General features: G+C 34.2%; 2 protein-coding genes across 4 annotated transcripts; both read right to left on the bottom strand.

Moving 5' to 3' along the window:
• Positions 1–1142: 1142 nt before the first annotated feature.
• On the bottom strand, positions 1143–6260 carry LOC145109519 (Transducin/WD40 repeat-like superfamily protein). 2 transcript variants are annotated; one of them, XM_079046696.1, is made up of 10 exons: positions 6036–6260; positions 5056–5156; positions 4348–4451; positions 4178–4244; positions 3223–3322; positions 2974–3090; positions 2500–2637; positions 2347–2428; positions 2192–2241; positions 1143–1527 (listed from the first exon to the last, which is right to left on the bottom strand). In XM_079046696.1, the coding sequence occupies exons 1-10, from the start codon at positions 6111–6113 to the stop codon at positions 1405–1407; spliced, it is 960 nt and encodes a 319-aa protein (XP_078902822.1). In that variant the 5' UTR covers positions 6114–6260; the 3' UTR covers positions 1143–1404. The 2 variants fall into 2 exon arrangements, with proteins under 2 accessions (XP_078902822.1, XP_078902821.1); XM_079046695.1 differs by having other exon boundaries at positions 4342–4451; positions 6036–6259.
• Positions 6261–7353: 1093 nt separating this feature from the next.
• LOC145109518 (Tetratricopeptide repeat (TPR)-like superfamily protein) lies at positions 7354–11514 on the bottom strand. Of its 2 annotated transcripts, XM_079046694.1 has the most exons (3): positions 11273–11514; positions 8784–11169; positions 7354–8041 (listed from the first exon to the last, which is right to left on the bottom strand). In XM_079046694.1, exon 2 carries the CDS (start codon positions 11144–11146, stop codon positions 8915–8917), a length of 2232 nt encoding a protein of 743 aa, XP_078902820.1. In that variant the 5' UTR covers positions 11147–11169; positions 11273–11514; the 3' UTR covers positions 7354–8041; positions 8784–8914. The 2 variants fall into 2 exon arrangements, with proteins under 2 accessions (XP_078902820.1, XP_078902818.1); XM_079046692.1 differs by having other exon boundaries at positions 8784–11514.
• Between the last annotated feature and the right edge of the window lie 1659 nt (positions 11515–13173).

The raw sequence follows: 13173 nt of genomic DNA, 5'->3' as shown, positions 1-13173 counted from the left end.
CTCCACCAAGAAACCAAACACCTCTTTGAGATGAAGATAATGTACTCAAGATCAATTCTTTGATTTGCAACATGCAAAAGAAATTGTAAAAATACACAAGCAACACCTTCATCTTTTTCTTTCTATTTCCCTATTTCTCTTTTCCTTAACTTATTTCTTCCCTCTCTAGCTCTATAATTCCTTCTTCCTCATCGGTTCCTTCATCCAAGCTCCAAATTCCCGACATTTATTGTTAATGTCAATATCATCAAGCTTCAAATAACCCAATATTCATTGTTGATCTAGCCAGTTAATCATGCGCTATACCTGTTCGTAGACTAGTAAGAACGAGATTTATCAAATAGCGATTTGGAATGACGGCGACACTGTTAACAACACTATTTACCATGATTTACAGTTATTCATGTCAACACTATAACATAGTCATCTTTGGGCTACTTGTTATAATAAAAAATGATTTGTGCGTTACTCCTTATAATAAATCTGGTTTTTTTTAATGAGCCCAAACCAAAACTTGAATTTCTTTAATGGGTTGACATAATTAGAAAGAAGTCTTTGTTCCTCTTTCCCGTTGTGTGTCCACTTTCCCTCCCAAGTCCTAAGTTCGTTTGATGTGAATCGATGATGAACGACTAGCATGTTGTGACTGACACTATTAATTCTATATAGTATTACGTAATACTCTAATATATAGCTTCTATATAAATATATAATATAATTTATACATAATATATAAAAACACTATACCACTAAGATAACCGTGATTTCAAATAGCGGTCGATGACCGGTATGGGAATTTTGCCCACGATAACTGGATAGTTGTTGATGGCAATATTATAGCTAAATTTTGACAAATGTGTAGGTCTACAATATATTATATCATACTAAATCTCTAATTGAACGTCAATCAAGAAAATATGCCAAGATGCAATCAAGAATCAAGAAGACGCCTTATGATGAATATTGTTCTTAGTAGTAGATGGCTTTTTAGGAGTTCCAACGCTAGTAAATATAACTTTATACATCTCTTGTCTAAGGTAGCCAATTATTTTTTTGCTTAAAAAAAAAAAGAAAATAAACGGTCCAAAATTTTATACTTACAGGAACAAGCTTTCAATCTCATCTCCCCTTAAGCAAGCAACTTTCAACTCTTTTTTTTTCTACTTGCTACTAGAAAAAGTTGGTTACCTTAAACAAAATAACAACCAAAGTTGGTTGCCTTTTATGCAATTTGCCCTGCACATAAAGACAGATTCCCCTGTTTTTTTACTAAAATGCATCACCCACTTTCAAAATTTTGCTCTTGATATATAAGGTACAATTTGACAAGGATCAGGGGAGAAAAAAAAAAGGGTCGAAAATGCCCCCAAAAAAAAGAAAATAAATAATTGTTCAAAATTTATCCTAAATTGTATCGTTTGGTATCCAGAAAGTGAGAACCCCCACAGAAGCAGCAGCAAACATCACCCTACGAGGTGCCCATTTCAAGCATGATGCAACACCTATCTGGCTGTCCCAATTCGCCACCTGTCACAACCATATTTTTTAGTTACTCGCAAGGGTAGTTATGTCATTAGAAAAGCTTATGAACTCTTAGATGTTTCTTTTTTTATTTTATTGGAACATGCTTCAATCTAGTAAGCTATATATAGAGGTGTTATTTTTTAATTTTTTTTTTAACTTCATGCAGAAAGAACGACCTAACAGAAAAAGTCAAAGAAATGAGGTTTTCCCCATTAAGCCCTTAACCTTTTACAAATTTACCCTCATTCTATTTCTCCTTCCATTTCCCCAAGTTTTGCATAGTATTTCTTAGGCATCAGTTATCTAGACAACACGTTAAAATCGATGAATATTGTGAAAACTATTTGTTGAAATGTAAGGGTAAAATGGTCATTCAGACGGTTTATTCAGTCTAGAAATAAAACAAATCTTATGTTTACAACACTTCATCCATACAGACATCATTACATATTCAACTGTTTTATCCATACAGGACTTAATGGGGGTAAAAGAAAAACAAGAAACAGCCCATTAACATGAAAAAAAGAGAAAATTATGATCCAAATGTTTTTTTAAATAAATAATTTAGAAGGTTTAAAGCTATGTACTCTATAGGGATCCGTTTTAGCCTTTACATATGTAAACTTGATGGAAAATTATTTAAAAAAAAATTGATAATTTTTAATACCTTACTCCTGGTGGGAATGCTCCAAGCATTCAACGTCCCATCTCCAGAGCCTGCATAAGAAAATTTCATAAAAATTTTAATATTACAAGAAAACTGTAAATACAACTTAATAAATTCTTCTTCTGTTTATTTAAGTCATATTGAGAATAATATACCTGAAATCACATATTGGCCATCAGGTGTAAATGTGGACTCGATTGTTGTGTTTGAAGAAGCATCCACACTAAATCCACATCTCTACATAACAAAAAATATGATAAATAAATATTGATGATTAATTAATGTGTTTAAAACAGTAAATAACTAACCTTCTCTCCATTATATGCATCTAGAACATATATGTTGTTACTTTTGGTAGTCAAAAGCATTGATTTACCATCATTACTAAACTTTATATCCCAAATCTCTGCCATGTCACCTCCCACCAAGAACGTGTCAAATGGGCCCTACATGAATCACAGATGTGAGAATTTTATCTTTATTTTTATAGATAAAATTACATTTTCAGTCCTTGAATATAGCTGGTTTTTGCAATTTTGGTCCTTATTTGAGGTTCTTGTACGCTTTTGGTCCACGTTCAAAGTAAAATGGCTATTTTTGGTTCCTAAGTATAGCTGATTTTGCAATTTTGCTCCCAAAAGTTAGAACATGAACCAAAAACATCACAAGACCCTCAAATAAAGACCAAAACTGCAAGAGAAAACTGAAAAAATCAGCCATACTCAAGGACCAAAAATGTAATTTACTCTTTATTTTCTTTTGTTTTCCTCAAATGGTCAAACCTTATCATATGAACGTGAATCAAATAATTTGATAGCACCTCCTTCCATTGATACTGCAAAAACAAGGCCTTGTTGATCATATGCAACTGTAGGCCTACCTCTTAGGCGTAAAATTCCCTGAAAAAGGTATAAATCGTTTTCAGAAATATATATATATATATATATATATATATATATATATATATGAATAATCACATGTAATAATCCATCTATTGATTATATTTTTTATTTTAAAGTTTAAATGCCAACCTGGCAGGCATTCACACGAAGATCCCATATTCTGACAGTGTGATCAAGAGAACCTGACATGAAACTGTCATCAACTGGAGATGTACAGAGGGAGACAACCCTACAGCCAAAGTAAACACAAAACTTTATAATTTTAATAAAAATTAATGTAAATATGTAATTAGATCTAATCATTCATCTAGGATTTCTTTGGTATGATGGAATGGAATCACAATGAAATGGAATGAACGGAGGAATGGAATGACCAAGGTGATGGAATGTGTGATTACATTCCCTTATCATATTTGGTTGGCTTAAAGGAATGAAATGAGTCATTTAAACATGTTGTTTGTTATGTACAATTAGAAAATTTTGCGGAAATAAATTGATAAATAAAAGTCAAAATGTCATATTATAAAAAGAACTTTAATCAAATAAAAGATGTATCTGTACATAATTACATACAGAAAAGTTTCATGTCTTTCGAAATATAGACAGTATGTATTTCAAATAGTAAAAAAAAAGTTTATTAATAACTTTAGAAAATTGTTTACAAATATAAAAAATTAAATTAAATACCATAAAATCTTAAAAGCTGGTTATAATAAAAAAATTGTTTTAAAAAAAATAAAAATAAAAATAATAATTTAAATGAAATTCTCATACTTTTGAAAAACATTATCGTTACTGAAGATTATATAGATATAAGTAATTTTATAACTGTAATATATCACTTCATTCCATGGAATGAAAATCATCTCACATTCTGTCAGAATGCTTCATTCCATTCCTATGATTTTTACATTCTATCCTAATGCTCCATTCCATTCCCTTACACTAACCTAAATCCAACATGCTCCTAGGCAAAATTAAAAGCCAAATAGCATAAAAAAATGCAAACTTGTAAAACTCTTTCTCATAATCTCATCAACTAATTTGACCATTGAAGAATAAGAGGAAATTAATAAAGTCAAACCTTTCTTTATGGCCCTTGAAGTAACGAAGGCATCGGTTGTCATACATGGATAGATAACGCAGGGACTCTGAAAAAGAAACAAAATAAAAATATGGTAATTTTCATCATTGAAAAAGTCAAAGTCAAAGAAGTTTCATAATGATTAATGAGAATGAGACAGTTACCTGCACCTGAATCCAAATTTCGTGTTGAAGAGCATATGACAGAACTAGGGTGGTGTGTAAAACATATACGATCAGCACCATGTTTCTTATGATGTGTGGTTTTTAGTAACCTGAACTTCATTCATATCATGAGTAATTGAGTATATATGGATAAAAATTCAAGCAATCATCAAGTAGTTAGAAATGAATCGATTCATTAAGTTCATCATTGTGAACAATAAAAAAGATAACAGAATACAACCACTAGATATGTGTGATTTTTATAAATATGCACAAAGTATGGCATAAAACTCTAATACAATATATTTCACAAGGTGATTTTGCAAATAAAATTGAAGATTTCGATATATTATATATATATATATATATATATATATATATATATGTAATTATGTATGTCAATTAGGTATAGCATCACAATATGGCAATGACTAGAAAAAGAAAATACAACAACAATACCAAAGTCCCATAAAGAACACATGAAATGAAGAATAAAATGTGGTGTGTGACTAAAGAAAGAGTGGATACATGCAATACAGTTGAAAGTAAATAGGAGCAAGAGTAAGTAGGTAAATATTGTATGGATACATAGTACAAGGAGATACTAGCAATAAAGCAGAAAGCAGAAACTAGCAATACAAGTTGAAAGGACACACACATACACACACACTATACAATGAAACAACATGTTGGTGAAGAAATAAGAATACGCACTTGCCATTTGCTATGTCATATAGCCGAACAGAATCATCTTCACCTGTTGTTACCAAAAGATCCGCAGTGCGATGAAAATCAAGTGCATTTATCTTTCCAACCTGAAACACTTCTATGTGTCATGATCAAAGCAGTCGATTGAATCCAACAGAACAAAAAAATAGCATTTGAAATCATAAAAATGCACAAAATAACAAACTTATTAAGTAAACTGCTAAAGATTCTCATCATGAGACTAGTTATCACACATGCTCTTGTTCATATGGAATCCCAAAGTTAACACAAATTATCAGTTTTCACATCTCATTCATGTGCTCTCTTAATGATGAGAGTAAAAAAGAAAAGAGGTCGTTCATAAGGTTGTGGTTTCTACTTTCTATGTGATTAGAAGTTGTTTGCTAGTTGGCTAATTGCTAACTGCTGTGGGCAATACAAAGATTTTTGTTTGTCCTATGATAAGAGAGTACAAGTCTTACCTTTGGTGCTTTAATTCCTCATGGAGGAATGGTTTACCTATGATTAAAGACAAGTTTTTTATGACAAATTTCAGCTTTCCAGTTTGTTAAAAGATTAAATAGCAAGTTGTTTATGAAAAATATGTACAATCCTTAGGTTTTGGTGCTTTAATCTGCCCCTTACCATGTATAAAAACTATATAGCAAAAATCAAGGCATAATTGTAAGTAGGGCAAGCAAAAGTCAGTTGCAGGATTGAACTGCGTATGCCAAGGTCCACTTCCAATTCGATGCTCCCAAACATAATATGCAATTTCATTGGGCATGAAGAGTATTCGCATCGAAAGCTGAAGCAAAATTACCATCGTCCCAATCGATGCTGAATGCGAGTGTAATATGGATTTATACTCTAAGTTCCATCAGATTTATCATCATGTGCTTGTTTATTCTCAATTATCTTTACATGCAATGAATTTATCGATAATCTTTTGTTGATATACACACATAAAATGGGGAAGCACTCACGAAATCTGAAAACAGTGCCCCAATAGACATACTGCGGATGATTCCATCGTTGAGCTCCGACACCGATGTGGTCCTCATGACAAGATTAACGTACGAATTGTAGAAAAGTTCTTGAATGTTAGGTTTTGGTTGATATGAATAGTTAGATTTTTGCCTCAGGGTTTAGACAGCTTCTGGCTTCTGGTCTTCAAAAACATATGGCGGGTATCTGGATCCGGGTCTATGGTTCGATTTGGCTTTTATAGGACGTATGTATGTATACGAGATAGTATGGGTTTAAAAAAGAGTAATTGTAAATATTGTGTGTTTTAGCAAAATTTTGGAAGTTCGGTCCCTAAATTATAAAATTTACATTTTGGCCATGTTTTTTCTTTGTAAATTTGGTCCAATCCTTTTAAACCCATTTATTTTTCAGTTCTTAGTGAATAGTGACTTCACATGTCTCTTACACAAGGGCAAAATGGCATTTTGATATCTCATTTTTTATATTAAAAATTTTGATTTATTTATTTACTCTTCCCCTCCCTTATAGGGAACGATAAGTCGATAAGAGTTTCAACTTCAACAGCCTCACCCAAAATACGACCATAACTTCGTGCTTTATTGGAATATTATGCATTATGGACCTCACTTAGTCCAAGTAGATATTTCCCAACCTAACCATGGTTCTTCATTATGAAGGGCTCAACGTGTCGCTTCATAAGATGGGTTGATCTGCCTAATGTGCTTGTCATGTGGAGGTCATACTCGGCTTATTGAAAAGCAACAACCAAGTGGAAGCATTGGTGGAGCAATACCAATGACAAGCTAGAAACTTGAAATTGATCCATGATGCATAATGGACCTCACTTAGTCCAAGTAGATATTTCCCAACCTAACCATGGTTCTTCATTATGAAGGGCTCAACGTGTCGCTTTATAAGATGGGTTGATCTGCCTAATGTGCTTGTCATGTGGAGGTCATACTCGGCTTATTGAAAAGCAACAACCAAGTGGAAGCATTGGTGGAGCAATACCAATGACAAGCTAGAAACTTGAAATTGATCCTACTATAAGTAGGATTTTGTTTGTGATTTTGATCTTATGTTAGAATCAGACGCAATTGTAATCGGAGTTTATGTAACTTTGGTCTAACATAATGGCTTTTGTTGGGGGTTCATGTTTTGGGGTTTGCTTTTGATAATAAACTAAAGATGATATTTGCAATGTTGACCAACTCCTATGTTGCATTATGTATTATTTGCAAGTTCAAACAAAATGTTCAAGCACTTCTATCAATGATAGCATATCAATAGAACTAGCAAATAACACAATAGTAATAACCAAAATACTTACCAAAATGCATTCATTAACTACCACATAAAGTGTACCATATGTAGTGTCTTAACAAAAAAAGGTACCATATGCAAAAAAATAATAATAACATCAACAGTTATGCAAACCACAATACCAACAACACAAGCCTAATAAACATACTACTACTTGCTATTATTTATCAGCAAACCAAACACCAACTTCCTTAAAGACAAAAAAGAAGATGATTTCAAACCCCGATTCATTTCTTTTGCTAAGATCCATCTTGAGCCTTGCAAATCCTGGTTTTGAGCCCTTTGTTCTTGCATTACTCATGATGTCACTGAGAGAGAGAGTATGCATTCTTCTATGTAGACAATCAATAAACTTGATTCACCCTAACAATGAAGATCACCAACATGTTGATGATTGTCCTTTTTGTCATTCAAAACTGCTATTGTATGCCTACATGTGATTTCAATCAAAACATGCTTGGTTGCAAAAGCCTTGGCCTTGAACACCCGAAACTCACATTTCTTTTGGATTTGATCTTCAAGTGCTCGTAATGTCAGTTATCTGCTTATAGAGGTAATTTGCTTTCCTTGTTTCTAGACAAGTGTGGGTCCCGTAGCCACTTAGATAGCTTTTTATGTGACTGACTTCTTAATGTACAACACGGGTCCTGTTGGCCTACAAAGTAAGACGTAATTCCACCTACACCAACCAAATGACCAATACAATTAATAAATGTGTAAAACCATTTATTAAACATAAAACCACATTAAATATTTAACATATATGCATAGCTTACAAATCCAATTTCGCTCTCAACTCATCCAAATTGTATCAAAAAACCTCACAGCCTCCTAAATTGCTTTAATTAAAAAAATATATTATTTTGATAATACAGTTTTTGTAATCATAGTGAAAGCATCAATTATTGGGCTAAATGCATCAACTTACTTCCATTTATTTGTGTATTATACCATCTTACTTTCATTTTTCTATTATCTTTCAAAAAAAATTCTTACTAAGGCATTGTACTACGAATGATGTACTTTCAGTGTTTTCTTATCAATAAATGAAAATAAGATGCTATAATAAACAAGCGAATGAAAGTGCATTGCTGATTTGCTGTTTTCTGCTTTCACCCCTTGAAATTTTTTATAAAATTAAAAAAATGTTGTACGACTATGCTGACTGGACACACATCACATTAAATTGTTGAAAATTTTATCTGCAAATATCCAGTCACAGGTGTATAGATATGTTAGATTAGTGACCCTAGTGGAATAAAAAATGGTAGTTCAATGACATATTAAGCATAAAGATTGTATGAATATGCTGACTGGACATACATCATATAAACTAGATGTCAAATTATCACCTAAAACAAGTTACATGTTTGTCTTCGATACCGAAGATATGTTATATTTGTGCAGGTTGTAACAAGTACCTAATTACCAAGCATGCATCCATATGAGTTATTTCCTTGAAGACTTTCACTTTCCCCCAAAACTTTGGGAAAGATTGTGTAAATGCTATCAATTTCCAAATGTAACAAACATAGACTTAAGGAACACACCATCACCAATAGTCATTGCATGAACATACTCTTTCTTTAAAATGATGAAACCTATTTGAATCTCTCACTATAATTTCCCTTCCAACAAACTCACTTGCAAATTTCATAAAGTTATGGCAATCCACACATATACGTATGTTCTTAACAATCCTAATAGCACCTCCATAACACTTAGATTCACCATGCTTTAACGCATAAACAAAAGCAAGCTTCTCACTATGGTAATTCAGCTCCCGATTCTTATCTTCCTCTTCTATATCATGCAAAGCCAAATTAGTTTCAGCCACGTAACCTAACCCTTTTAGTTCACTCGCTAACTCATCCAAATCATCACATATGGAGTTTCTTTCTGGGTGTCGAATCCCACCTGAACCAAATTCATGCACCCTGTTTTCAATTTCAGTCCAACTTAAACCAGGGTCCTTTTTCACACCCCATCTTTCCATTTGGTTTCTTATATCTAGAGCTTCACTGAAAGTACCCATTGAGCAGTGTATGTTGGACATTAGTACATAACCAAGGGAATTCTTTGGTTCCAATTCCTGTAGTTTTGCAGCTGCTAACTCTGCAAGCTTGGGTTCACCATGTTTCCTACATGCTCCAAGCATAGAACTCCATATTACAGAATCGGGTTCCATTGGCATTTTGTTTATAAGCTTTTGAGCTTCTAGAATGCGACCGGATCTTCCAAGAATGTCAACCATACAAGCATAGTGATCGAGTTGAAGAACAATCTTATATGTTTTGAGCATGCTTTCAAAAATCTTGCTCCCTTCTTCAACCATACCAGCATGGTTGCAGGCTGAAAGGAGAGCTACAAAGGTGGTGGCATCAGGTGATAAATTCAAATTCATTTCTGAAAAGCATTTCAATGCATCTTTTGGTTGCCCATGTAATCCGTAAATCTTTATCATTGTATTCCAAGAGATTATGTCTTTAATAAGAGTCGAATCGAAAACTTTTTTGGATTCGATAAGCGAACCGGATCTTCCATATGCATGAATCAATGCGTTTGCAAGCACAGTGTCGTTTTGAAAACCGTATTTGAGTATTTGAGAATGGATAGATAAGGTGTGTCGATCAGTGACTAGGTTTGCACAAGCTTTTAGCACTATGGAATATGTGTGATGATCTGGACTCAAACCAGATTGACACAATTCAGAGAAAATATGAAGGGATTCTTCAGGGTTGTTTTCTGCAAAGATTGTTATGAATGCAGTCCAAGAAACGATATCTCTCTTGCCTTCTGACTCCATGTAAAGATTGGAAAGGTCGAAACTTTCTGCTCCAAGATCCGCATAAGCCTTTGCTAATGCTGTTATTACTCCTATTTCAGAGATAAACCCTGTTTTAATGGCAAGGGAGTGTACCTGAGAACAATACCTGAGACATGAGGCAATCATGTTATGACCATAGTCTCTTCCTATCAGTAATGATGAAAAGATGCTAAGAAGGGTTGCGCGATCAAAACCAATATTGGAATCATGTCGCATCAATGAGAACAGATTTAAAGCTTCTTCCAACTTGCCTCTAGTCTGAAAAGCTGCAATCATGGAGTTCCATGTCACAAGATTCCTAGACTTCAAAAACTTGAAAACCATCAAAGCCTCAAAAGCTTCACTTTTATCATCATTATTCATGTACATTGTTATCAATGCGTTTGCCACATACATGTAAGCATCCAAACATGTTTTCATGGCATGTGCATGCACCTGTTTGCCAACCTCGAGATCACAACAACTTAGCACGCTTGCATATGCAAATTCATTTGGGCGGTGATCCACTAACATTCTAGAGAACATCGTACAACACTCCTGGAGTCTTTTAGATTGGGCATAACCTGAAATAAGAGCAGTCCAAGACACAATATTTCTCTCACCCATTTCATCGAACAGCTTACGTGCATATTCCAAAGAGCCACATTTTGCATACATATTGATCAGATGATTGGAAACATAGAGATTGGGGAAGGTATTTTGATTGTGAGTGTCAAGCATGTGGCGATGTAGAGCTCGGCCTTGAGAAAGGTTGCCATGGCGGGCACATGCGTGGAAGAGATCGGCGTATGTTTGTTGGGTATGAGTGATGTTTGAAGTGTAAAAGAGAGTCAGTGCTTCATCCAGACGACCCTTCGTTAGGAGAAACCTGACATTTTCATGGAAGTTGTGGTAAGCGTAGCTGGAGGAACTGAATGCACGAGAGAAGCTGGAGGTTGAACATTGGAGAAACCTCATGGGAACACAAATTAATTTTGATACTGCAAAAACAAGGCCTTGTTCATCATATGCAACTGTAGGCCTACCTCTTAGGCGTAAAATCCCCTGAAAAGGGTATAAATCATTTTCAAAATATGTACAAACCTTAGGTTTTGGTGCTTTAATCTGCCCCTTACTATGTAGTATGTATAAAAACTATATAGCAAAAATCAAGGCATAATTGTAAGTTGGGCAAGCAAAAGTCAGTTGCAGCATTCAACTGCGTATGCTAAGGTCCACTTCCAATTCGATGCTCCCAAACACAATATGCGATTTCATTGGGAATGAAGACTATTCGCATCGAAAGCTGAAGCAAAAATTACCATCATCCCAATCGATGCTGAAAATGCGAGTGTAATATGGATTTAGGATGCGAGTGTAATATGGATTTAGGGGGTGTTTGGGTTAGGCAAAAAGGACTTTTTTTGAAAAATTACAAAAAGTCAGGTTTTTCTAACTTTTTCAAAAAGTCAGTTTTCCTTCTATGAAAAATCCGAAAGGAGCTTTTACCAAACATCTTTTCTCTGCTATTTTTATCTAAAATGACTTTTAGTCTCTCAAAAGATAAGCCAAACACCCCCTTATATTCCAAGTTCCATCAAATTTATAATCGTGTGCTTGTTTGTTCTAAATTATGTTTACATGCAATGAATTTTATCGATAATCTGTTGTTGATATACACACATAAAATGGGGAAGCACTCACGAAATCTGAAAACAGTGCCCCAATAGACATACTGCGGATGATGTCATCGTTGAGCTCCGACACTGATGTGGTCCTCATGACAAGATTAACGTACGAATTGTAGAAAAGTTCTCGAATGTTAGGTTTTGGTTGATATGAATAGTTAGATTTTTGCCTCAGGGTTTAGAGAGCTTCTCCTTCTGGTCTTCAAAAACATGTGGCGGGTATCTGGATCCAGGTCTATGGTATAGTATAGGTTTAAGTAAGGTTTTGTTTTGTTTTTTATAAAAAAGTTCTTCAAAGCACTTATTGATGCGCGACGCAGCACACGCACAACACTTTTTGTCCCGCAACAGTTTGTTTTCCGGAAGTCTTCAGAGGTGAAAACTTATGCCCGTATGATGTTTGGGGAAGCACTTGTTTTACCTCTTCCCAACTCTTCCCACCTCTTCAAACCTAAACCTAAAATAATCTCACTCCAAAAAAAACGTTGCATCTCTTCTCTTCTGCCCATCGACCGTCGACCATCGAGTTCAGCAACATCGGTTGTCACCCTCCAAGTTCGCAGGCCTCCGCTTCCGTCGCCCCAACTCGCAGTCGCCAGTGATCACCGGCGCCTTCCGTCGCAGTTCTTCCTTCGTCGGTTGTCAACATCGTCTCACATGTATGTTTTTTTTCCTGTTTTTCTTGCTGAAATCGATTGTTCCTTAAATTGACAATTGAATATACCAAATCCTTGTTTTCCTTGTTGATTTTGTTGGTGGAGTTACTTCATTGTTCCTGCTTCATATTAATTTTTCGATTTTTGTTGTTGAATCTTTGTTCTTGCTAAATGTTGATGTTAATCTTATCAAATAGTTGATGATGTTGTTTCTATCTTGATTAATGATAAGTTCTTGCTGCAATGTCTTTAATTTGTGCTTAAAATGTCACATATTGTTGCTGAATTGTCATGAAAAATTGTTGAAATATCACAAAATTGTTGATGAATTGTCACAAATTGTTGCTGAAATGTCATGAAATATTGTTGAAATATCATAAAATGTTGTTGAAGTGTCATAATTGTTGCTGAAATATGAATAATCTTTGCTGAAATTTGTTATTTTAATCAATACAAGATGTTGTTATGCTGAAAATTGTTGGTATAAGGTTTTGTTTGCTAAAATTTGAATTTCGTATGGGTTTTTTTTTTGTTATTAGCAATGGGTGATAAACATACATGGACCAATGAGCAGATAAAATTCTTATTGCACACTTGTATTGAAGAAGTACAAACTGTGGGAAGAAAAGGTTTGAGTTAGCACAAACATTTATGGAACAAG

Source organism: Lactuca virosa, chromosome 4 (assembly GCF_052849685.1).
Source record: "Lactuca virosa cultivar CGN04683 chromosome 4, Lactuca_virosa_CGN04683_v6, whole genome shotgun sequence".
Lineage (NCBI taxonomy): Eukaryota > Viridiplantae > Streptophyta > Magnoliopsida > Asterales > Asteraceae > Lactuca > Lactuca virosa.
Note: the sequence above shows the minus strand (reverse complement) of the source record. Positions and strands in the feature narration are given on the sequence as shown.